This window comes from Protopterus annectens, chromosome 16.part0 (assembly GCF_019279795.1).
Source record: "Protopterus annectens isolate FY-2018-M chromosome 16.part0, PAN1.0, whole genome shotgun sequence".
Taxonomy (NCBI): domain Eukaryota; kingdom Metazoa; phylum Chordata; order Ceratodontiformes; family Protopteridae; genus Protopterus; species Protopterus annectens.
The window spans coordinates 793659666-793687419 of NC_056750.1; the positions used below are offsets into that span (position 1 = coordinate 793659666).

Sequence of the window (27754 nt, forward strand, 5' to 3'; positions counted from 1 at the left end):
ATGGCTCAGGTGTCTGTTGGAGCCAGAAGCAATGCTGGTTCAAACAGCTGCCTGGCCGGCACTATGAACTAACATCCCACTCCTCAGCTCTTTAAGTAAACAGCATTAAATAAATAAATACAAAGCACTTCACTGTAATAAGCCAGTCGCTAAACTGTAAGTGATCTGGTTATTACAGTTAGAGCTATGCCCCACCCAGCTCTTCCACTGAAGAGCAAAAAAAGAAAAAAAAAACAAAACAGTTGTTCCTTCTACTGGCACATCAACCAGGTGGCCAGATGCACAACATGTGGCTCTCCCTGTCCCAGCCATTCGGGTCCCATTTCTGAGCCCTGCCTCCCCAACCCTTCTTCAAAATATTTAACTAAAAAAAATAATTTCTTCTTTTAAACTGCAGCAAACAGTTGCTACAATTTACACCTTGCCTGCATGTAGCTCTACAGCGTTAAAAAAAAAAAAAACTTTAAAAAAGCTGGTACTGCATTAGAGATCGGAACTGGCTGATTGTACCTCCCCAACACTTCACAACCAGGGCTGGTTGGAGCTAGCATGAGGGAGAGGAATGATTAGGTTCCAGCCTGCTCACCTCTTCCAAGGAGGAGGGTGCACAGTGTGCATGCCATGGGGGACTGGTTAAAGCACAAGTCCTGGGTGATGCAAGGCCATGCGAAGAACTGGTGTTGCAGTATATAGGCAGGCCTAAGAAGGGTGTGTCACCACAAATGCTAAGCAGACCCCTTGCAGTTTAATTTCCTCACCCATTATGATGAAGTATGACCAGCGTATCACTGGGGGATAGGGTGTAATAAAGCAATAATCCACAACTGTTCGTGGGTATATTAAGATTTACCCATTCTCGTGTGGTTTGATCATGAGGACAAAGCCTGAGTGATTAAAAAGCTAACCGTGGGTAAATCCTAACATACAAACAAACAAGAGTCGATTATTACTTTTAAAATTGCTTACCCTTCTTAAACAACTCCGTTGTATAAGGGCACTCCTGTCTTCTTCCGTGTTGTGCTCGCTATAGTGATGTACTGCACGTGTATGGGACTTATGTTCCCATACTTGCAAAGTAGAAGTGACAGAGAAAACAATAGCCATTGCTGTTTTTTTTTTTGTTTAATACTGAAAAGTAGATATTTTCAGGGACAGCACAAAAATATGAGGAAAATCAGGTAGGTTTCTGTTTTAGCTTTACAAAACATACCTGATTTTCCTCATATTTTGGCGAGTCCTCCAGTATATGCCAATAGAAAAGTCTGGCTGTTCAATAGTACTTCAGTGGCTGGACTTTCTACTATTGGTATACGCTCAATTTACAATGGTAACGCTGTTTTGTTTTTAATTGCAATAAGCCGTTATTGTACACAAGTCCACTAGAAGCCTCATTAAGACAACTCCTCATTTGGTCCTAGCCCACTTACTGATAGTGGCAGACAATACACAGAATCTATACACAGCAGGTGTAAGTCAAACCTATGATCCTAAATTGGTGTGCTGCCATAATGTGGGGCTTTCTGAAGATGGAACATTGGAGAGAGAAAAACAAAAGTGTCTGATGTCTGGAACAAACAGTGTGAAAAAATAGGCAAAAAAATCAGAACTGCTATACACACAGTATTAGGTAAAAGATAATGGAAAAACAGATGACTAAAAACTGACAATTCATTATCTATATTATGAGCTTTACAAAAAAATATGAGATAAACCTACCTCTACAAATCTCCGGTAAAGTAGAAACTTAAGAGTACCAAAATGTCGCTGCTTTACTACATTGGGGCACAAAGCTGAAAAGGAAAAAAATACATTTATGAAACATCTTTTGCACAAACATTATTTTAAACCACTTTACCAATAATTTATACATGGCCAAATAAAACAAAGGCTATAGCTATAAAATATGCCACCACACATGAATTGGCTCAGCAAAACCCATACTTATGGGGATATGATAAAATAAAGTAAATAGAATTATGGATTAAAAAGGATTATGTTGTGGCAGCTAAGAATATGTGGGAACAGATTAAACAAAAGATAACAGAAAAATTGAGACACTGAAAGTTCTTTCCTATGGCTATGTATAGCAAGATACATATGGTATAATGTTTTAATCCCTTTAGTTTTATACAGGTATCGAGCATATTTTTTTATCAACCAGAGAAGTTGTGAACAGTAATTAATAAAGAGTTTGAGGATTTTATTTAGGAGGGGAAGTGGGCAAGAGTCAAGTGGGATGAGTTAATACTCCCAATAGAAAAAAGAGGTTCAGGATTATCTGATTTGAAGGGAAATACCCAGTTAAGGCTTTTACACAACACAAGCAGAAAGCTACAATTCACAGTGGAAAGAGATGATGATGAAGAGTTGGGGGGGGAGGTTGTAATTCAAGAAATAAGGAAAGACTGGTATTTTGGATGCCGATCCTTAAGGAGCATAACAAAAATCATACAAAATATTTCATTCGTAAGTAACAAAAGGTATACCAAGAAATAACCAACACAGGGATGGAGAAAGGAGAGTTTACCAATAAGGATGACAGCAGTTAAGTGTACAGAGAATAGGCAAGAGGGGGCTGGAATTTACTGGAGGAATCTGGCAAAGGAACTAAGGTACTGGGAACAAATTGGAGAGGGAAAGGTAACAGAGTGGGAAGAGGCCAAAAAAAACATTTGGCTTGTAAGCTACTGACTGCCTTCCCCATCAGGGACTGATATCAGACTACAGACTATGAGAAACGGATAAGGAGATTCCTAAATGAAAGGCCTGCATTAGTTGAGCTATTTGAATCTAAAACAGAAGCTGCTGTTAAAGGGATAATTAGTGGGGCATATTTCCAGATAACTAAATAAAATCCTCCAACTCTTTATCAATCAGAAGAGGTCAGAAAAGATTGAGAAAAAAATTAGATATTCAAGAAATAAGGAGAGGACATGTGTATGGCTCCCAGATATGCAACAAACTGTAGAAGATTTAGGATTTTTCCTGAAGTGTTTGCACAGATACTTTTATTCCCAAGCAGATTCCAAATATTTTTTTCCTCAGGTAGAAGGCAAATGTTGTAGGTGTAATAGGGAAGACAGCGAAAACTGGAAACGTTATCTTTTGGGAGTATAATGAGTTGGCAGACATTAAAAATTCCCTACAGAGCATTCTGTCAGGAATACTGTGTCAGCAAATGAGTTTAACTAAGGAAATTATTTATTTATTTTTTGAGCTGGGATAAAGGATCTGAATTGTCTAAGACATAGTAAACCCTTGTTATGTATCATTCTGGTGGCTGGCAAAAAAAAAAAAAAAAAATTAATTACCAGAACATGAAAATGAAAAGCAAAACCAATTATACTTGAAGTAGTGAATACTATAACATTGATAAAAGAAAATGAAGTGGGACATTTAGAAAACAGTAACAGTAAATCACGCAGACAAAATGAAAATTGCGCGATCAATACATGCACATACACTCTGGGCGGCATGATGCCAGGGAATCTTCTTGGGCTAGGGTTATATAGGATCCAGGGCTGTTAGCCTACTACACATCTATGAACCTATGAATGAGATTTAAGAGAAGGCAGGATATACATTACTTAGAATATATGATGCATAATATATGTCACATATGTTTGTAAATATGAACTTGTTAAATATGGTTTGACTACTTTTATATAAATACACATGTACCAATGTTACAGGTGATAATTCAAAAAAGGTGTTCAAAAATAACGTATAGGTGGCCAATTCAACATGCAGAAAAATAACATTTTCTGTACCTGTAAACTAAAACAGACTGCAGCAGAAAGAAAAACTTTTCTCACACAAATAAGCACAGTGAGAACCTGAACACCTAATTTTAAAAATAAGGAAATCTCACCATCCATTTACATTTATCACATCATCTAAAATGTTGCACCTTCTACACTTGTAGCACTACCTTAATAATGTACTCCATTAAGAGTACTACAGAGGACTACAAATGATACAGGAACCCACAGAAGTGTGAGCCAGAACAGTAAGACAAAGTCAAATGCAACTTGAACATACCAGCATTCTTCACTTTGGAAAAAAAAAATAGAGAGAGAGAGAGAGAGAGAGAGAGACTGTTCACAACTGCAGACAAGGTAGCTTATCCTGAGGATAGCTAGATAATGGTCTCTCCAACAGGGTGTTAATATACAGGTATCACCTGATTACAAAACAAGTGCACTGTTTCATGGTATCATATTAAACAGTGACTGAAAAAAGGCAAATATCATTTGTTTAAACAAACTAAACACGGGTTTGCCCTTTAGCAAGTATAAAGTTTAAAAAAAAAAAGTAAAGAGAAAAAAATGTGGTGTGTGAATGTGCATGTGTGTGCAAGACAGAGATAAACAAATTGAGCGAGCGAGGTAAACCTTGTGTGTGTGTGTGTGTGTGTGTGTGTGTGTGTGTGTGTGTGCGTGTGTGTGTGTGTGTGCGTGCGTGTGTGCGTGTGTGTGTGTGTGTGTGTGTGAGAGAGACAGTATATGCAAGAGACTAAAGACATATCTTTCATCTTCTTTCATCAAGAATTAAGGATAAAGCCAAAAAAAGTTGAAGAGACTTAAAATTGGGTAGTTTTATCTTTAAATCCAACCCCAATTCACTTAAATACAGGAAGAGGTTTTCAATCAACATGCATTTTCCTCAACATTACGTATGAAAATTTAATGCACTTCATTGACTTACCATAATCTTTAGTAATTTACAAGAAATTCACACATTTTCAAGGGACACAGCAAAACTAGGGGGAGCTGAGAAGCATGGGGGCAGGAGGGTTGCAATATCTTATACTACATACATTCATGTACATTCCTTATTATGTAAATGTATTTGTATTTTTCTGAAGCTTTTCTCCCCAGGACTCCATTGAAAATGGGCTCTTGTGGCCCAATGGACTATCCTGGAAAACAAACGTCAAATAAATAAATTAAATAAATACATATATATATATATATATATATATATATATATATTTTTTGTCATTCATTTTATGACAATGAGATATCTGAAGTAGATGATTCATTGTGTGAAAACCAACAAAATTCAATGAAAGTCCAACGCTGGTTGCCAGAACGTCCCCAATAAAGTGACAATGGTGCTTAAAAAATAACTTTTATTACATACAAGAAGTACGTTAAGCACTTTCACCCAGCATATGTGGGCTTCCTCAGAACAATTACTAGTAAAAAGACTTCAGTTTAAATTCAAATGTTGGCGCCTGGCATATGAAGTAGACTCAGTCTAGAAAGTACGCCACAGCAAATCAACCACAGTGTAAGCAAGGAAGGCACCAGCACCAAAACACTAAGGTTCAATGATTTTATTCCATTCAACGAAACAGACTAAGCGCTTTCACCAGTCAACCTGGTATCATCAGAGTCATAATATCACATTCAAAAACAGTCACCTTTATATACACACCCTTTCATCCTACAGCTTAACCAATTAACTAATTATTCATTTAATACAATCCTAATTTATATATTAAATATTAAATACCTTAAAATACATTTCTATATAAAAAATTAACTTCCCATATATAATGAATAATAAATAAGTTGTTAAAATGAATTAAACCACTTATATGTGAATATGAATATAAATATATTCTGAATACTTATTGTGAATTCATAAGGTGTTTTACTACATTTTATATCACACTTGCTCTATATTTTAGCTGGGGTTTTAAAGAAATGTGCTCATTTAGTCCTGGAAACTTTGTGGCATTAAGCCTTATCTGCCATTCCATTTCTAGCAGCGCTGCCTTGTTGCTAATGTCTCCATTTGTAAAGGGCATTACTCTATCAATAATGAAAAATAAAAATCTATTAAAATTATTACAAGCTTTACTATGTACATATAAAGCATTGTACTCATCTCTTCTTTTTATAGATCTATTGTGCTCACCAATTCTGTCTCTTATTCTCCGAGTGGTCATTCCTATATAATATGCATCGCATGTCGTACAGGTTGCAATGTACACACAGTTCTTCGTATTACAATTGCATAAGCCTGGGCATGCTATTGTACGTCTATGACCAACCACACAGACATATGTTCCCTCAGCTATAAATCTGCAACTAGTGCATTTCCCACATTTACTCATACGAGACCTCATGTATCTTTTGTTTTCTTTTTCTAAAATATTTTTCATATTACTCCCCCGACTAAAAACTATATTTGGATTTTCACCTATTATTTCCTTGGTCTGTGCACTAATACACTGATCCCAAATATTTTTTAAACTGTTACACAGTTCTGTAGCTTTATCATTGAATTTCAATATGAAATTAAGTTCACTCTTCTGTGTGTTGATATCTTTGCCACTACCAGTTGATAATATCATATTGTTGTTGCCTCTTAGTATCGGAATATATATAGTTTTTCTTTTCTTATATATTTCTTTTTTAACTTTGAGCAGTAAAGTTAGGGGATATCCTCTCTCCAAGAATAACCCTATCATAGTGTATATTTCTTTCTTAAATATTTCGTCATTACTAACTAATCTAGATAGACGAACCATCTGTCCTTTTATCACCCCTTTTCTTTGATGAAAGGGGTGACAACTCTTGAAGTGTAACATAGAATTTGAGTAACTAGGTTTCCAGTATATGTTACTAATCAATCTCCCATACATTTTTGATATAGAAATGTCCAAATAATTAATAGACATCTTATCCCATGAATGAGCGAACCTCAGGAACTCAGTAGTATTGTTAATGTATGACATAAATTCTATTGCACTTTCTTCACTACCCTTCCATAAAATTAATACATCGTCTAGGAACCTGTTGTACATTAAGATTTGGTCCATGAATCTAGATGAAAAAATATAGTACTTTTCCCATGCCAACAGAACCAAGTTAGCGTAGACAGGGGCACACCTAGCCCCCATCGCCACCCCTTTGGTCTGTTGGTATGTTTCACCTTCAAATACAAGGTAATTGCTTGTTAAAATTAGTTCCATAAGTTCATGACAAATATTTAATCTATCCTTATTAAAACTCGGACTACTCAATAAACTATTGTAAAACAATTCTAAACCTTCTTTATGCGGAATTGTCAGAAAAAGATTCACTACATCAATGGTTAAAAAACTAAATGTGCTAATATCCATGTCATATATTTCCCTAAGCCTCTCTAAACAATGCCAGGAGTCCTTAAGGATATGTGGGGCATCAGTTAAAGCCTTCTTACAAAAATGGTCCACAAAGGCTGCCATAGGCTCGGTCTTTGAACTTTTTGCTGATACTATAGGCCTAAACTGTAAATGGTCAGTTCCTTTGTGGACCTTAGGTATCCCAAATAGTTTGGGCATTTTTGGAAATTTTACTGATAAATAGTCAAATTCTCCTTCATTTATTGCCCCTTGATATAATGCGTCTAAAAGATAAATATCGATCTTACTATATGTCCTATTAACTTCATGTATTGACGCTAAATTATAAGTACCCTCGTCTCCTAACATCTTCATAATATGTCCATTGTAGTCCATTTTATTCATGATAACCATGCCCCCTCCTTTATCTGGGCGCATACATCTATATTCATTTGTCATAGTTAAATCATGTAAAACTTTTCTTTCACTTTCTAATAAATTATCCTGTGTTTGACTTCGTTGTGAACATATTCTCCTATAATCTCTTTCGACCATTTGTTCAAATAAACCTATTTCCATATTGGATGGTGGCATGAAAGTACTCTTTCTTTTTAGTACAGCTGTATCAGAATCAGTACATACAACCCCTGTCTTGGGTCCTAAAGTCGAGAAATATAACTGGAGATTAAGCTTTGTCGTGTAAAGTTTTAAATTGATGAGCACTTGTGTTATGTCTAATTTAAAATTAGGAATAAAACTAGTCCCTTTACCAAATAACTCAAAATGAGTCTGAGTAATGTCCAAGTCAGTATGGTTATATATTGTGTATCCCCCATTTCTAAGGATTTCATGATTCAGGGCAGGCTCTACGTCTACTGTCCTGTAGGAAAACATTTCTATTCGTTAAGCACTTTCACCCAGCGTATGTGGGCTTCCTCAGAACAATTACTAGTAAAAAGACTTCAGTTTAAATTCAAATGTTGGCGCCTGGCATATGAAGTAGACTCAGTCTAGAAAGTAGCTGTTTGCTGGTGGACATAAGGCAGCAGACCCGGACACATTTGCCAGAGGCCCCCAACATTGACTTTCACTTCAGAGAAGTATATACCAAACAGAAGGGGTCCCAACACTGAGCCCTGTGGGACACCACTAGCAAAAGTTTTCTTATCGGAGGAGGATTTACCTATTCGGACATGTGTCCTGCCAGTGAGCCAGTCTGCTATCTATCTGACAATGTAGGGGTATATGCCTAACTGACTAAGTTTATCTAGGATATCAGAGTGAGGAATTGTGTCAAAAGCTTTGGCCAAGTATATGTAAGTGGTGTTTACTGCTTTATCCTTATCCATGGCCCTGATGATTTCTCGAAGAAGTCCACCAGACTAGGCAGGCACGACCTCTCTTTGACAAAGGGCGTGTGTGTTTTTGCACTGTTTTGGTCTGTTCCTTCTTGGTTTCGGACAGGATTTTTTTCCTTTTGCTGAATAGCTTATTTATGCTAGGGGTCGACCAGGATGGTTTATTTTTGCCAGTAATAAAAAATATAAAAGTGCACAGTAAAAAAAAAAAATACAAAATACAAAACCATTTAACAGACAACCCAATTATCCAAGTGCATTAATAACATCCACAGTAGGTATTATCAGAGAAATAACTCCCTTCCAGGGGTGGCTAGGCCCTTTATCAGCAGCATTAGGCTTTACAACACTCCTTGGCAGGTGACATTTCCCCTGACAATTCATCTGGTCAGGCATTATTGCTTGCTTGCTTGCTTACTTACTGTGATGATCTGAGAAGCTTCATAAAAACATATATGAAAATATTTTCAGTAGTGATTTTTAACAAAAACAAGGATTAGTCTTTGAGAAAAGAAAGTACAATTGTGTGAGGTGCTCAGTAAAAGTATCTCTGGAAGAAATTCATGCCACCTGTTTGTTTTTTTTTCCTCAACAGCATAACTTCCAAAGACTGGGTAAAAAAACTGGCTTAATGGCTTCAACCCAGAACTGATGGACATGCTCCACCTAAAGAAAACCTTATCCCCTCGAGCCACATGCTCTACAGATCTAAACCTCACCACAACAATAAATAGGACATGCTGGAGGGATAGATTCTTGTCCCAGAGACTTCCCATGCTTTGGAACAAGATTCCAATCTACATTAGGCAGAGCTCCTTGCTAACACTCTTCAAGACAAACTTTGACGAGTGGATGGGAAACAGAAAGTTTACCCTGGGGATCACATCAGTGGCTCTGTTGGAGAGAGGCACAGGGAAGTAATCTAAGGGGGCAGCGAAAGCCAACACATTCTGGCTAGGCTTATAAATGCCTTCAGTCATATAGCCTAGTACCTACCTATGAACCTATGTGGATGGTATTACCTGCATTGACAGATGTACATTGTTACACAAGTCTTCAGATCTTCAAGTGAGAAACAGTATCATATAACCATAGCCAACAAATGCTAACTCAATAGCATAACTGCAGTCATGTGCAAATACTGCTGCAAGCTTCCTTCTAAAATATTTATTATGCAAATACCTTACACACCTGTTCTGCCCTTCTGTGTGGAGAATGCGCAGCAGTATAACATTTAGGAGTAAGTCAAATATTATATCAAGAACATACATAAATGGCTTTGTACAGCTTGGACAGAATATCAATGCAGAACAGCCCTGATAGACTATATATATATATATATATATATATATATATATATATATATATATATATATATATATATATATCTCCAAACGATCATTGTGTGTGTGAATAATCTTCCAAGTCACAGCTTCGTAAATATTCATATTACGATCACTTTTGAAAAAGGCAGATTATGCAGTAGCTGCTACCTTTGATGGCCTCTGTCAAAGCCCAACCATATGCAGAACAGCAAAAAGAAGGCCAAATACTACTGTTACAACATGGTTTTGTAGAGGAGAGTCGTCCTTTCATGGAAAAACAGACCAGTTTTCCTACTATCTTTTGAGTTGTTAATATAAAAGATGAGTTGCCTCTGCACATATAAGCTTTCTTCGTTATTCTCTTGTAAACAGATGAGAATGGAAGCTCAGTTGCTTGGTTAAAAGTAGATAACACAATTCAAGTTATAAAAAAAGATAAATTCTAACACAAACATTTTGCCTATGGAAACATACATAGACAGACAGACCTCAAGGAATGCAACCTTGATTCACTTAACGGTATGAAACTGAAATGGTTTGAGGACACACACACACACACATATATATATATATATATATATATATATATTATCTATATATATATATATATATATATATATAAAATATATATATATATATTATATATATATAGATATAATATATATATATATATATATATATACACACACAAACACATATATATATATATATATATATATATATATACATACACACACATACACACACATACATACATATACACACAAAACACACACCTGACATAACAGTCACATTTGCTCACACAAACACCCTGCAGTCACATTTATGTATTTACATGCATGCACACAGACACACACCATCAGCACTGGGTATGTCATACTTCTATGCATGCATCACATATCAAGCGATTCAAGCCATATCCTTTGTCACAGATGGATAAGGCCCTGACTATGGCCAGGAAGACCGAAGTTCATTTACCAGTTTAGACAATTGGCAGAGCTGGCAGGCAGGAAGGACAAGCTGACGGGGGAGGGGACAGAGCTGGTGGTGGCTTCTAACAGTCCTTTGGAGGAAAGATGCAAGCCCACAGGCTGGGCACGTGTGTGTGGTTCATAAAGCTGCCAATGAGTGATGGCCTTAATTCACCAAGAGAGTGCACCTGTATGGGGGAAGATGTTGTAGCCCCCGCGGTCATGCAGGGTGCACATTCCTCTGCCCAAAGGAGGAATTAGGTCAATAAGTAAAATCATCCTCACTGCTGAGATGACAGCATGAAGGTAAAGTTGTACAAGTCCTACTTATCCATAACAGAAAATATTTCAATTTCTTCACTGCTACAGTAGACTATGGGCAGTGTCCTGCCAAGGACATGGCACCGTACCAGCTTGCCATTAAAGGTATGAACAGAGGACCAAGTTGCTTCAGCTAGAATACTGAAGTTCACCCCTTTTCAGTCTGCTTTAGCTTTTCCTGGAATAGTTATACCATGATGTGACTAGCAAAAAAGACAGCAAGGACAGCCATATGGATATAGTCTCTTTAGACAGAAGTCGCCCTTTCTTAGTCCTAGGACAGAAAATAAACAGCTGTTTTGCCTTCCTAAAGGACTTGGTCTGCCAAAATAGTACCTGAACTGCCTGTACACATCCCAAGTATGCAGAAAGTACAGTTTTGTACCTACCATAAATGTAGATGTTCGAGTGTTCACCCTGCTGCAGTCATTGCACTTGGGTTATCCTGTCATCAGGCGGTCCCGCAGTCGGCCGGATTTCCAAAGTCTTGGTCCGACGTCTGTTGCAGTCGCCTCATCCCTGACGTCAGTGCACCAGGGGTACATATATTGCAACCGATGCCATTTTCTTCAGTTTCTCTTGCCCCAGATGTCAGGTGTCCCCAAAAAGGTGATCCAAATCAGTACCAAATGGTGTGAACACTGTACAAACACAAAATCCCTTCAGCTATAAGCAAATACATCAGTAAGGCATAGCAGAGGTTTAGCCAGTAGATCAGAGGGGTTGGAGGGAGGGTAACCTGGACTGCAGCAGGGTGAACACTCGAACATCTACATTTATGGTAGGTACAAAACTGTACTATGTTCATCGTGTTACCCTGCTGCAGTCATTACACTTGGGTTGAGTCCCAAAGCTAAGGTAGGGTGGAGGCATCATAGAGGGTTAGTGGAGGGAATGAGGCCCTGCAGAACTGCAGTGGCGAAGCCTGCCCTGGACTTAGAATAAAGAGGTAAGTGATAGTGTTTGGTGAAGGTGTGCACTGAATTCCATGTTGCAGGTTCTAAGATTTCCTTGGTAGGAACCCCCCTGAGAAAGGCTGTAGAAGTAGCTGTTGCTCTGGTATAGTGGGATCTAATGGTAGGAGGAACTGGTTTCCCATGATGGGTATAGCAGAATTGGATGCAATGGCCTATCCATTTAGAAATGGTTTGCTTGGATATGGCCTTCCCTTGAGTGGCTGTAGCATAGGAAACAAAGAGCTGGTCAGTTTTTCTGAAAGCCTTAGTTTTATCCAAGTAGTAACGAACCTGCCTGTGAATGTCCAAGGAATGCAGGAGTCTTTCACCTTTGTTCTGGGGATTGGGGTAGAAAGTGGGTAGGTGGATGGTTTGATTTAGAGCTACACTGGAAACCACCTTAGGCATGAAGGAAGGATTAGTTCGTAGAGAAACTATGTCTTGATGAAAAATGAGGAAAGGTTCCACTGCCATAAGTGCCTGCAATTCTGAAACTCTCCTAGCAGAAATTATTGCCAGGAGCAGGGCAGTCTTCCAAGATAGGAACTGAAGGTCTGCAGAAAAAGCTGGTTCAAAGGGAGGTAGCGTTAGTTTTTCCAGAACAAAGTTGAGGTCCCATGTTGGTGTAGGAGCTCTTCTAGGTGGTCTAAAGTTTTTTGCCCCTCTGAGGAACTGCCTTAGGAGAGGATTTGAAAATAAAGGTGGATTTGTGTCGTAGTGAGCTGAAATAGCTGAAGCATGGATTTTAATTGAGGAGAACGAAAGTCCTTTATGCAACATCTCAGCTAAATACTGCAGAATGTGAGGCATATGAGGCTGAGTTGTGTCTTGGCCTTTAGCTTGGTTCCAAGCAGAAAACCTTTTCCATTTGTCCGAGTAAGCCTTCCTGGTGCTTGGCCTCCTGGCTTCTAGAATAACATCCAGCACTGCGTGTGAAAGAGGGGTTGGTTGGATGCTTAATTGATTTGCCATGCAGCCAGGTTTAAGGTTTTTAGCTGGCTGTGTAGAATCTGCTTGTCTTGCTCCGTGAGCAAAGGAGGTATTTGAGGCAATATCCATGGTGGGCTGTGAGCCATATTCTTCAATAGTGGGTACCAGTGCTGGCGTGGCCAGTCTGGGGCTATGAGAACCATTCGAGGTTTCTCCTTTTTGACCTTCAAAAGAACCTTTGTGAGAAGAGGTAATGGAGGAAAGGTATATACTGTCAGGTTTTTCCAACTGAAGGAGAGAGCGTCCACTTCCCAAGCTTGATGGTGGAATGTCCTTGTACAAAATGTTGTCAGCTGGTAGTTTTGAGGACTGACAAACAGGTCTATATTTGGTAGGCCCCATCTTTGAGTTATTATTGTAAATACTTGTGGGTCTAGCTTCCACTCGTGGGGATCTTTAATGTTTCTGCTTAGGTCGTCTGCCAATGTGTTTTTCTGTCCTGGCAGGAATTGAGCTTGTAACTGGACTTGGTAGGCCAGAGCTGTGTTCCATAAGATTATTGCTTGCCTGCAAAGAGGGTAGGAATGTGTGCCCCCTTGTTTGTTTATGTACCACATTACTGTGGTGTTGTCCTTCTTTATTGCAAGCTGTCCAGGCTGTAGTAGATCCTTGAAGGCTGTCAGAGCTTTCTGTACAGCTAGCATCTCTTTTTGATTTATGTGCATTTTTCTTTGTTCTGAAGTCCATAGGCCTTGAATGCATTGCCCTGCCATGTATGCCCCCCCAGGCATAGTCTAAAGCATCTGCTGTGATTATTTGCCTGGGTGAGGGCAAGGCGAAAGGCTGACCCTTGTTGAGGTGACATGCCTGTGCCCACCATAGAAATTCCTGTTGAAGGCAGGGAATGAGAGATATCACTGTGTCCAAGCTGTGGCTGTGTTGAGACCATACACTTTTTAGGTACCACTGTAATTTCCTCATATGCAGTTTTGCAAATGGTATCATCAGAATGCAAGATGCCATGAAGCCCAAAGCCTGCAGAATTTTTCTTGCAGTTAATTGGGTCTTTGTTTCCATTGTTTTGAAATACTGAGTCAGTTGTAATTGCTTGTGTGGTGTAAGATAAGCCTTCTGGGCCGTTGGGTCCAAGCTGGCACCCAGGAATGTCATTTTTTGTGAGGGTACTAGTTTTGACTTCTTTTTGTTTACTATGTACCCCAGACAATTCAGCAGATGCTTCACAAAAGCCAGATGTTGTAAGAGAATGTCTTTTCTTTCTGCTTGAATGAGGCAGTCGTCCAGGTATGGATATATTTGAATTCCTCTTTGTCTGCAATATGCAATTACTGGTGCCAGGCATTTTGTGAATACTCTGGGTGCAGTAGATAAGCCAAAGGGCAGTGCAGAGAACTGATAATGGGTTGAACCCGCAATGAAACGGAGGTATCTTCTGCAACTTTGTCTGATAGGGACATGCAGGTATGCCTCCTTGAGGTCCAACGTTACCAGCCATGCTTCCTTGCCCAACATGGGAAGTAGCTGCTGTAGTGTTAGCATCTTGAATTTGGGAACTTGTAAGTGTTTAGAATTGAAAGGTCCAGAATTGGTACCCAAGCATTTTCTTTTCTGGGTACTAGGAAGAGTCTTGAGTAAAATCCTTGGCCTTGCTCTTGAGTTGGTACCCTTTGAAGGGCTCTCATAGCCATGACAGCTGTAATTTGTTTTTGAGCCTCTGCCCTTTGATTTTGTGGCAGGTTTAGCATTCCTCTTTTTATTGGCAAGGTGTGAAAGTGGAATCTGTATCCTCGTAAAATTATGTCTACTAACCATTTGTCCTTTGTGACCATGTGCCAGTTATCTGCAAATAGTGCTAGCATTCCCCCCAGGGGGGCTGACAAAAGAGCTTTGTTTGGCCAGTTGAGGTGCAAGTCATTGAGTTTGCCTTCTGGTGGGTTGAGACCTGTCTTCTCCTCCCTTCTGGGTTGGAGTGCCCCATTGGCGAGGTTTATACTGAGCTTGTGGTTGTCCTCTGCCCCTTGGGCGCCTGTATTTACCCCTCTGAGGCCTGTCAGTGGCTGGAAAGGACCAATTTTTTTGTTGGCCAGTTTCTGCTTAAGCGAAGGGGTTGTACTTGTAGGAAATCTTTGACTGTCTGCATTGATTTTGCCTTATCTTCCATTTTCTTTAAAACTTCTTCTGCTTTAACACCAAAAAGAACATCCTGCTGTAAGGGAGCATCTAGTAGTTTTGCTTTAACATGATCAGGCAGACTTTGTTCCTTTAACCAGGTATGCCTACGTATAACTGATCCAGTGACAGCTGCTCTGCAGGAGGCCTCTAAAGAATCAAACCCACATTGCAAGGTATGTTTGCCTACCTGCTCGGTGGCGTGCAACAAATCCTGTACTTCTTTCAATTCAGATTGTTGAGGGAGGGTGGTTATCTTTTGTTTTAACTGAGAGATCAGAAATTGCTGATACTTAAGCATATGAAATTGACAATTAAGTGCTCTCATAGCTAATGTGGCTGAGGTGTAAACCTTTTTCCCCCATCTGTCTAGTGCTCTTGAATCCCTTTCAGAAGGTAATGGATTTTTTGCCATGGAAGCCTTAGCCCCCTTGGGACCCTGGGAGATAGTCTCTGGGTCAGCTACTGGGCTTTTGTAAAGAAATTTGTAGGAATCAGGTACTCTGTAGTATCTGTCAGGCTTGGCCGGAGCAGGAGGTAGAGAGTCAGGGTTGAAACTGGATTCTAAATAGGCATCACCACAATGTCCAAAACAGGAGGGATGGCTAGAGGTCTGTGTTGGGGGAGTAAAAGAAACTCTCTGAGCCTTTTCTTGGAATCAGAGTAATCCTGACCTTCCCAGTGAAAATGTTCCCTCATAGTGTGTAAAGTTTCCCCAAAGGAGTAATCTTCTGGAGGGGAAGCTGAGTGAATAGAGTCCTCAGCATCAGAATCTTCATAAGGAGAGACGGAATGGTCTCGGTCCTCAGAGGAATCCGAAGAAAGAGACAGTTGTTCAGAGGAAGCAGATTCTTCCTCTAGTCTAGGCCTTTTGTCAGGAGGAGGGTGAGAACCCCTGATAAGAGAAATCAAATCTTCAGCCATCTTGAGCATCTGTTTCTTAGGCATAGGGCCTTGAACAGGAGACTGAAGTGAAGCCTTTTTCGGTTTGGAAGGAGTCTTCGACTTGGAAAACGTTTTGACTGTAAGAGTCGTTGGTCTGAAAACGCCTTCTGAAACCGATGGCGTTTCAGAAGCACCAACGTCCTTGGAAGGTAAATCGTCAGTAGGGCCTGAAGTAAAAGGCTGCGTCCGCCTAGTACATTCCGTAAAAATATCTGTAGCAGTCTCGGTTTCTAGAACTGCAGTAGTCAGAGGCTGCGTCGGAGCCTCACTGATAACCGGAGAATCGGAGACCGGATCAACCGAGGCCTCGGAATCGGGCTTAGGCCTGGGCTGTCGATCCTTATCCCTGCACTTTTTGTGCACGCCGGTAGTCGGAAGCTCCGACGGCATGTTATAATTAAATTTTCTGCCAAAAAAGTGTTATGCGAAATCAAATAGTCTTTTAATAGTACGTTTATTAAATCTAGCACAAAAACGACAAGAAGTGACGCCGTGATCAGGGCCTAGGCAAGGTATGCAATAAGAATGAAAATCCTTATGAGGTATTTGCTTCCCACAAGAAATGCAATTGTTAACTTTTTCTGACATCGGTCTGAGGCAAGAAAAGTTTCCCCAACAGGGTACTTCACTTTATAGAAGACTTCTGTCTGAAATTCAAATTCGAAAATCTCAGGAGTCGGCCGACTGGCACTTGCGAACTGCTTCTGCTTCGGGCACCGCGCGGCAAGAAAGACTGAAGAAAATGGCGTCAGTTGCAATATATGTACCCCTGGCGCACTGACGTCAGGGATGAGGTGACTGCAACCGACATCGGACCAAGACTTTGGAAATCCGGCCGACAGCGGGACCGCCTGACGACAGGATAACCCAAGTGTAATGACTGCAGCAGGGTAACACGATGAACATCATGTACGTCCTTTTTTTTTTTTTTGGCTATGGGAAGAAAACTTGGAGACTGATGGCTTGATTCAAGGTAAATTAAGAAACTACTTTAGGCATGAAGGAAGGATTAGTGCGTAATGTGACCCTATACCTCTGGAAAACCAGGTAGGGCTCACCCATCATGAGATTCAACAACTCAGATACTTGCTTCATGGATGTCAGACCAACAAGTGAGATTCAACAACTCAGATACTTGCTTCATGGATGTCAGACCAGCAAGTAAAACAGTTTTCCAATCAAGGAACTGCAAGTCAGCCTGACAGGTCGATTCAAAAAGAGTTATAGTTATTTTTTTCTAGAACAAAACTGAGATTCCGAGGAGGAAGAATTTGCTTGCAAGGGGGGGGTCTCATTTGACACACTCTTTTCAGAAACTATTTGATTACAAACAAAGAAGAAAGAGTGTGATTCCTTGGGCATACAAGCTGAGATTGCTGCAAGATGCACCTTGATGGAAGCATAAGACAAGTGACCTTCAAGCAGCTCACACAAATATCTGAGAACTGAAGATACTACTTCCCTTTTGGGTCCCCTGTGATTGGCAAGGCATCAAGTAGAAAATCTCTTCCATTTGTCAATATAATAGTTTTGAGTAGCAAGTTTTATTGCCGCTTTACTTCGTGTTGTATGTTCTTGTTAAAAGGTATATAAAAGATATTAAAATTGAATCATCCAGGCCATCAGCTGTAGATGATTGACATTGGGGTGTATCAAACTACCATTCTGCTGTGTAAGTAGATCCAGTCTGTGAGGAAGCTTGTTGTAATTGACCTTGACCTATTCCATAAGAAGGGAGAACAATGTGCTATTAGATGGTCTAGGAGGAACTCCTACCATCTTCCATATATTATCTCTTGCCTGCCTGCCTGCCAGACATAATTTCAGCATGCACAGGGTGAAGCAATTTAGGCTTTTATTCATCTCATTAAAAAGGACATATGCGATTTAATCCAAGTTTAATATGGGTTTAAGGTGATCATGTTCAAAAGGGGCAGAGTCTTTATTTTAGTTTAGTAAAAAAAAGAAGTTATGTACTAACCATAACGTTCCATCTGAGTAGTTATACTTCATTTTTGTGCAACCTGTGGGTATTCAGATCCACATCGGATCCGAGCCGGCAACTTTTCAAGCATCTGCTCCAAGCTCCTCCCCCTTACCCATAACCCATCACCATCTCCTGCCTTCCCTCAGACCGAGTTTGTCGCAACTCAAACCAATCAGCAACTCAACTTAGAATAAACCAGACATGAATATCACATGAGAAGGTTTGAAGGAAGGAGGGTGGGAAGGTTGCAGAAAAATTAAGTATAACTACTCAGGTGGAACATTATGGTGAGTGCATAACTTCTTTATCTGAAGTAGTTAACTTCATTTTACCTGCAGCCTGTGGGACAGAGTCCCCAGCTGCTCAAACTCATGGGAGGCCTTCATGGAAGGATATTCCTGAGAATCACAGAGCGAAGGATGCTCTCCCTCTGGAAATCAAATCCAACTTATAATGAGAAATGAAGGTATGTGACTTTGCCCAAGTTGCTGCCGCACAAATGTCATCCAATGAGATACTAGACCAAAAAGCATCAGATGTCACCATAGATCTGGTAGAATGAGCTTTAACAGGACCAGATGGAGACAAACCTTTGTCTTTGTAAATTTGCAAAATACATAGTGTAATCCATCTAGATAAGGAAACCTTGGAGATGGCTTTACCCAAAAAGGACTTAGAAAAAATACACAAATAACTGGTCACACTTATGGAAGGGCTTTGTTTTGTGTAAATAAAAACAAAGTTGTCTATGAACATCAAGCAAATGCAGTTTATATTCACCCTTGTTCTGAAAATTTGGAAAGAAAACAGGCAGGTTAATTGTTTGATTAATGTTTGATTCAGAAGCCACTTTTGGTAAGAAAGAAGGGTTTGTACGGAGAGAAACCCTATCCTAAGTAAGGGGGCACAGCAGACAAGGCCAGAAGCTAAGAAACCCTCCTAGCCAAAGTAATGGCCACTAGGAAGGCTGTCATCCAGAATAAGAACTTCAAATATACTAATGCTGCAGGTTCAAAGGGGGAAGCAACTAAATCCTGGAGACCCAAGGTAAGGTCCCAAAGAGGAACAGAGTTTTTAATTGGAGGACGCAAAAGAAAGGTGCCTTTAAGAAAAGCCTTACACAGTCTAGAAGAGGCCAGGGCATTCCTGTTTTCGCCAACATGGAAATTCGAAACAGCTGCTAGTTGCACTTTCACAGTGGAAGAACTAGACCCTTGCTGAAAAATGCTGGCTAAGAAATCCAACACTGCAGAGACAGGGGCTGTAAAAGGATCCAGGTTTCTCGGAGAAGTCCAAATAGAGAATCGTTTCCATTTACTGCAGTAAATCTTCCTAGTGGAAGCCTTATGAGCCGCCACCAGAATAGTTTTCACTAAAGACAAAAGACCGTGAGTCCTGGCAATCAAGGGAACTGGAGCAACCAAGCTGTCAGCTTGAGGCTGTCCAGGATGGGCGGACAGGTGCCCGTGGGATGAGAAATGAGATCTGGGCAGGGATTCAGAATCCAAGGAGGAGCGAGAACATGAGACCAGAGGAAGGGGAACCACACTTGATGGTGGCCAGAACTGGGCAATGAGGATCACCTTGCACCCCAGTCGGCAGGCTTTCTGAAGAAGCTTCGGAATGAGTGGTAACAGGGGATAAGCGTACAGTAACCCAGGAGGTCAAGCATGGACTAGAGCGTCTCTGGGGGGATCTCATGGAGAGGGAATCAAAGTGAAGAACTCATTACACTTCACGCTGGAAGGAGATGCAAAGAGATCGCAACAAGGCTGTCCCCACACAAGGAAGATCTCATCCGCTATTGACCGTTTCAGAGACCACTCGTATGGCATTATAATAGCTTGACTCAATCTGTCCGCTATAATGTTGGAGCATCCCGGGATGTGAATTGCAATCAGAAACGGACTGGTGGAGATCACCCACTCCCACACACTCATGGCCTCGCGACACAGAGGGTAAGATCTGGTTCCTCCCTGTTTGTTGATGTACCAGACAACTGACATGTTGTCTGACTGAATTGCAATAGTCCCAGGAGGAAGAACAGTGTGGAAGGCTTACAATGCTAAAAGCACTGCTCTCATCTCCAGAACACTGATGTGCAATCTGGTCTCGATCTGGGACAACGTGCCATGGACCGTCCTCTCCAGATAATGCCCCCCACCCGAGCTGGGAGGCGTCCGTGGTCACTGTGGCTTGGGCTGTGGGTGAAACAAATGGGCATCCCACTGCGATCTCCGGGAATTTGGCCCACCAGAGGAGTGACGCCCTGCAGGCTTTGCTGATTTGAATTAGGTATTCCATGAGGAGATCTAGCCAAGACCACTGTACAGCTAGAGTCCATTGTAGAACACACATGTGAAGATGTGCACAGGGGAGGATAGAGATTGCTGCAACCATAGAGCCCAGGGCTCTGAGAACGTCGCCTGCTTTCGGTAACCTGGGGCCAAGAATTATTGATACACGAGCCCATACACTCTGGACCCTGTCTGGAGTTAGAAAGACTTTCAGTTGAAGGGTGTCCAGCCATGCCCCGATAAAGTCCAAGATCTGTACTGGGTCCAAGAGGGACTTGGAAACATTGATAGCAATCCCTAGCAGGTCTGCAAGATGAAGGAATGAGTCTCTGGCTTGGCAAAGACGACGCTTGGTGGAAGCAGCGGGAAGCCAATCGTCTAGGTAAGGGAAAAACTGAATCCCCTGAAGCCTCAGGTGAGCCACTACGACTGCCATTACCTTGGTAAACACCTTGGGGGGCTGTGGTGAGACCGAAGAGTAGGGCTCTGACCTGGAAATAACTGGCTCCCAGCCAGAAGTGAAGGAATCTCCTGGAGCTTCTGTGAATCTTGATATGGTAGTAAGTGTCCTGGAGGTCTATCGAGCACATCCAGTCGCATTCTCGGAGATAAGGTACAATGGACTGCAGGGTGACCATCTGGAATTTCTGTTTATCGACAGCCAGGATTAAGGTTGACAGGTCCAAAATGGGTCTGAGTTCCCCCATCATTTTTGGCACTAAAAAGAACCTGGAGTAAACACCTGACCTGGACTGATTTAGAGGACCGGTTCGATGGCTAGTTTTTGAAGCAGCTTGGAAACCTCTAGCGCTGCCATCTCCCTTTGAGTGGATGGGACATCTGGGAGGCACTTTGGTTGGATTGGAGGGGCAACAAACGGGATGGTGTGACCTCTAGATATTATTTGAAGCACCCAACAATCTGCAGTTATGGACTCCCACGCTGTTGGGTGCAATGATAATCTTCCCCGACTGCTTCCAGAGTAGGACAGTCAGGCAACCCCTCAGGGCTGCTGTGTGGGCCTGTCCGAGAAGGGCTCCCTACACCTAAAGTTTCTCAGATGCCCTCTGCCTCTGGGATGGCGGCTGTCATGTCCCCCTCAGCCTCTAGGGGATGAGTTGCCCTGAGAGTCCCGGGAAAACTGTGGTTTCTGGAACCACATCTTCTTTTGCCCTCTCTGATTCCTGGAAAAGGATCTTTGAGGACTAGAGAAGCAGATTCCAATGGCAGACATGGTCTTCCCATCTTTTTCACTCCGAAAAAGGGTGTCACGTATGGTCTTCCCAAAAAGAGAAGAACCTTTGAAGGGAGCATTCGTAAAAGATGCCTTGAAGGGGTCCACAAACTGACACAGTCTGAGCCAAGCATGTCGCCTCATAGCTACGCCGGTCCCAGCCTCTCTAGCTGCTCCTTCCGTAGCATGGGAAAGGAGGCACATACTGACTTCAGAGTCGACATTTTCATGGAGAACAGACGTTTGTCCTCCTGAGACAAAGACTCTGGGGGCAACTCAGCTAATTCTGTGACTAGGTCTCGAAGCAGTCATATAACGTGTGCCAAACAGTTCAGCGCTTGGATGGAAAATGTCACTGAAGAAAATAATAGCTTCCCAAATTGATCCACCGTCCTGGACTCCTTGTCTGGAGGGTGGACCGAGGACCTTTCCTGAGCCAGTTCCCTCTTGATGGCTGCTGCAACCATCATAGCATCCACAGGGGATCCCTTATACCATGCCTGTCTGTCAGAGGGTGGAGAAAGAATCTTGTCCAGGAGTTTAGGTATCGGCTCTATGGTGTCAGGCTCCTTCCATGCCCGCTTGGTAATAAGATCCACTAAGGGATCTGCTGGTGGGGACAACCAGGACATAGACGGGCCCGTGCCAAAAGCCTCCAGGAACATTGATTCATCCGTAGAAGGTTTTGGGGCTGACCAACCTCCCCTCTGGCTGAGGATCTCCATGATGTCTCCAAAGGCTACATCCTCGGGAGGTGACCTAGGGGAACCTTCTACTTCATCTAAATCAGTGTCTTCTGTAAGGGACTCGGGGGAGTCCAGGTGACTCCTTTTGCATGTGTGCTTTCGAGGACCCTCTTCAGTGGGACTCTCTGAAGAGGGCTCATGAGCCTCGGGGGGGTTCTTCCAGGGGAACTGCCTGGGGCTTCTCTAGCACAGGCTGTCCCTGAGACAAGTTGAAGGGAGTCATAACCAAATCAGAGGGAGTCTGGGCGGAATCCAAGGAAATAGGCTGGGGTCTCGATCCTTGGGAGAGACCCCTCTCCACCACATCTAACGCCGATGGAGAGCACACCTCCTTAGCACCCAACAAGGAGGAAGCTCTAACCGGGTCTGCTTGAGGATCGGGGCCGAGGTTAGGGTAGCCAGAGCTCCAAAGGAATGGCTCGGATCGAAGTCGGAGCCGAAGACACCTCCATTCCCCCCTCGGGTCTTACTCCCCATCCTCGGCCCCGAGAGCTGCTCAGATCCAAACTGGTCAGATCCAAGGAACTCAAGGTAATTGCCGGAGACAAGGATGGAGGAACCATCGGCGCTGAATCCCCAGCTCCAAAGATCCTCGGACCCATAAAGCCCAAAACTGCAGGCCGGATCGGGGAAGGAGAAATCGGATGAAAGAAGGGCATGGAGTTATCCCCTCCAGAGGGAGAGGGGCCTGGTAAGACTCCCATCTGGACTTAGGTCCGAATAAATCTCATCATCCTGTCCATATCCATTTCAGATTCTGAGTAGAGTGCGAGGAAGTAACCGACTCGGATCTGGCTGGTTGCTGGGAAAATCTGGAGGAAGGCCTCAGCTCTGAAGAGAATCTGGGGGAGTGGAGCCGAGGAGAGACAGGTCTCGATACCTTGGAAGGTGGGCTAGGGAAGTACTCCGGATCTGGAGACTGTTTACGGGGCCTATCCCCTTTCTTCCCTCTGTCTCTCTTGTCTGTATCTATGTCTTTTGTCTCTCCCTTTCGCATCCCCTTCAGCAGGTCTAGCGGGAGGATGAGTCCCACCCTGAGGGGGGCGGTTGGGCGGGTGTTGCAGAAGCCGAGGCTGAAGTGTCCAAAGTGGAAGCTGGAAGCAGGCCTTTAGCCACCAGTTTGGCCTTCCTGTCCTTCAGGGTCCTCAGATTGAATCCAGCACACACACACTGCACTGGGCAGACAAATGGGCTATGCCCAGGCAAAACAACACACAGAGTGTGATCATCCGCCAGTGAAAGCTTATGGCCACATACTGTGCATTTTTTAAAAGTAGGTTTCGGCTGTTCCGACATTTTCACACAAAAGCAGCCACACCTAACAAACCCCAACACACTATTGACTATGTATACTCTATAGGGAAGGGAAGGGCCTATACAATAACTCACAAAACTAAACTTTTTTTTTGTAATCGACGAACAAGCGTTTAGGGGGAGGAAAAGGAACTAATGAGAAAAACTCTCTCAATCACACACGGAAAAAATATCCCAAAAGCACTTACAAAAACCCTAAAGCTCAGAGCTACAGAGACCACGATGCTGATGCACGAAGTGGCAAATGAGACCTGGGGGAAGGCAGGAGATGGTTATGGGTAAGGTGGAGGAGCTTGGAGCAGATGCTTGTAAAGTTGCCAGCTAGGATCCGATGTGGATCCGAACACCCACAGGTTGCAGATAAAATTAAGTTAACTACTTCAGATTGACTATTAATGCCCTGACCTTATTATGTTTTCTCTCCACTAGACCAGCATACAAGTTGAGGCTATGAAGAAAACATGCTTTATAATTAAATATAACAGATGTCTGTACACTTCTTCCAGGAAGTAATCTAGCCCTACTGCTTTACCTGGCTACAGTGATTTAATAACTAAATTAAGCTCATTCTCTCTGACAGGAGTGAACATTGTTCCATGGTTCCAATTCTGTGTTAAGGTAAATAGTGAAATACCTACTAGATATATTTTATATGTCTTTTTATGAGCGAGAAGTGTGTGTGTGTGTGTGTGTGTGTGTGTGTGTGGGGAATGTTATGAACCAGGTTACGATGTTACCCGAAGGCTGATCTGTCTTGTCTACAGTGTCAAGTCTCCCAGGTGTGAAAGAATAGACAATATTTCTTCTACATTCCACAGCTGTTGCTCTTTTAATATCCAAAATCTTCTATACCCTTACTTAACGGGTCGAAACAAATTACCAATACCCCCTATGTTGCTAAAGATCATGCAGACTGTGTTTGGATAATAAATCATCAATAACTTTGCACTCCTTATTCCAACCCAGCTATACACACCTGCATAAGATATTTATGAACATCCCGTATCATATACCTGGCCGTGGATGGATTTCCATAAATACCATAAATACTTAATTACTGCTGATAACCTCTTTTTAATCCCTAGCAAATCAGTTAAAAAGGACGGCAATCTCCTTATGAGTGATGCACCATAAGACATCAGAGGAAGAATAGTCCATTCAAGCAGACAGTGTTCTGACAATGTAGATGGTGATTTGTGTGAAGACAGCATGACTACAACACATCCGTCACAAGACATGTCTTGTGGATCTAAGCAATGGGTGCACAATATTCTTTTGTTATTTTAGTGGAATCGATCAGATTTATTCCTTTATCATTACAAAAAATCATTAACTCCAGTGGCAAGGCCTGTTAATCATCTGCATGCTGTATTGTTCCCTGAACCTTCTCTCTGACAGTCAGGGAGTTGAAATCCCCTGTAAGTAATAGAGAGACTTGCATAAAGTCAAGCAACTGATAACGAAGCTCACAGATTTGTTATCCAGCTCCATAACACAGAAGGATGAAGCCCAAATTATGGCCCAAATGATCCTAGTTCTATTTGTGGTCACAATGTTCAAGAATGGCTGTGAGCAGCTAATACGCTCCACTAGGGCTGCAGGAACAGCATGTGTCACTTAGACTTGCTGGAGTATTACAATGCGAGAAGGCAATGCATGGGGTGCAAGTCTGTTACGCAGATCTTCACGCTGCAGTTCTGGGCAGCCAACAAGGGGAAGGAGGTTAGGAGCTGAAGGCAAATATCTCCTGACCCTGCAAAATGACAGCAAGATTCCTGGCTCTCCTCCCAATGCTCACTGCCCTCAGATGCTGGAAAGTAAAAGGAACAAACATGTCAATGAAGGATTGGGTCTTGATGAATGAATTAAGAATGAGGGAATGCAGAGAGAGTATAAAACATGACCTTATGTAGCAATGAAATTGTGAAAATGAGGCAGAAACAGCAAACAAATTATTCTTAGTCTCTCTCCCAAAAGACAGTTAGAGATAAAAGAAGCCATTGCTGTTTACATTGTTCTATCCTCATAGCTCACATGGAGATTGCTCTCTTCTACAATTTGATCAAACTCTGGAACCTGACTCCTCTTTCTCTCAAGTATTAAGAGCACTTCTACTTTTAAAAAGCAACTGCACGCTCACTTTCTCAAAATGTGGCCATGCCACTATTCTATAAGAACTGTCTGGTCTTTTCAAGACATGCCACCTCCACACATTTCCATGAAATAGTACTAGGAGACTGTCTTTAAGCACAGCTTAGATTGTGAATATCATCATTGGTCTAAGTATCACATTGATACTAATGGATTGATTGTCACCTCTGGATATCTGAATTAGTTTTACTATGTATAGCCTTAAATATCTACATGCTAGACTCTGTAGAAAATGGCAGTTTTTATATTGTTGTGTGTTGTAAAAATTGCTTTTGGAATGCCTGTTACTGTGTGCTTTAAAATTATTCTGCAATGTTTACTATAATTGGTTGTAAATTGGTTTGGAGATGTTTTTCTTCAGGCTTCCACTGAAAAGGGGTCTTGCATGGCCTGGTCATTCTTTCCCAGTAAATAAATACAAGTACATACAAATGTTGTTCAAATGAATAGCCTAGACCACAACATTTGATAAGTGTATTACCTTCGTTGTCACTTTACATACCAGGAATATGTTACCAGCTGATATCCCATCCTTAACAGTTCTGAATGTTCCTGCATATCTAAATGTGGCTCAGGTGTACATATTTATGGTTCATAAGCTTTCAGATGCTAAAAGAATTGTTCTTACCGTAACATGGTATCAGTGCTGTCCATTTTCATTCTTCCTTACTGATGGGTCACGTATCAAACTCTCAGATCCAACTCAGCCGCATTTTTCAGACTTGGATCCCAGTCTCGAGCTCCTCCCTCTACCCAAAATGCTGCACACCTTCTCCAGCTTCCTCAGATCGAGTTTGCTGCCTTACTGCGTAATGGACATAGATACAGAAACAGATAAAAAAAATATCAAAGGCTGAAACCAGGAGCGGGAAGTTTCTTAAACAGTCCATAGATCCTCTAGGTCTGGGATGGTTGGCAGGGAAGATGAGGAAGAATGAAAATGTACAACACTGATGCCAAGTGATGGTAAGTACATAACCTCCAAATCTGATGCTGTCCTTTTCAGTCCTCATCACTGATGGTTCACAGTCCCCAGCTACATAACCCTTGGGCAGCCTCGAGGAAGGATATGATGGAGCACTGTCGAAGCAAAGGAAGCTCTAATTCTGGATACAATGTCCAATTTATAATGCATCACGCAGGTATGAGTCTTTGACCAAGTGGCCATTGCACAAATTTTATCAATTGACATTCTAGAGGAGAAAGCAGATGATGTAGCCATAGACCTAAGTGCAATGGGCCCTATGAGGGAGAGGCAGTTGCACATCATTATTTGAATAGATCAGTGAAATACAGTCAGTAATCCATCTGGCCAGGGTAATACTGGGGACTGTTTGACCTAAACGGTTAGGCAAAAAAAAAAATACAAATAGCTGGTCAGACTGCTGGCACTATTTTGTTCTATGAAGGTAGAAACATAGTTGTCTATACACGTCAAGAAGACGTAAGAAATATTTGCCCTTGTTAGAAAACTTTGAAAAGACTGACAATTGTATAGACTGATTATTATTCTCTGTGGCTACTTTAAGCATAGAGGATGAGTTGGTACAAAGGGACACCCTATCCTTATGAAAAATAATGCAAGGCGGTTTCAGTGATAAGGCCTGAAGTTCAGAAATTCTCTTTCCTGATGTAACAGCTACTAAAACTTTTAGTTATGTACTTACCATAACTTTAGATGTATGGGATCCATCTCGCCTACATTCTCTACAGATGGGTTCGGAGCCGATCCTCGGCTCCACTCGCCATATGCAATAGAACGCAGTCTCTTATTGGCTGAGTTACCTCATATCCCAGGATGCACCACTACCACTTCCCCAGATCTTGTTTGTCCGCACTCATGCTGATAGAAACATACTATTGTTATAACATTCTCAGGTCTCTCAAGAGAGGAAAGAAGTTCAATTTCAGA

At 41.8% G+C, this 27754-nt stretch overlaps 1 protein-coding gene across 1 annotated transcript in view; it reads right to left on the minus strand.

Annotated features, from left to right (window-relative positions):
* The window catches only part of LOC122790655 (exonuclease mut-7 homolog), a gene marked incomplete in the record, with an annotated part of 2442473 nt that overhangs the window by 1297573 nt on the left and 1117146 nt on the right, over positions 1 to 27754 (minus strand). Inside the window, 1 exon segment of the mRNA XM_044058180.1 lies at positions 1717 to 1790. Within this exon segment, the coding sequence (XP_043914115.1) occupies positions 1717 to 1790 (74 nt within the window).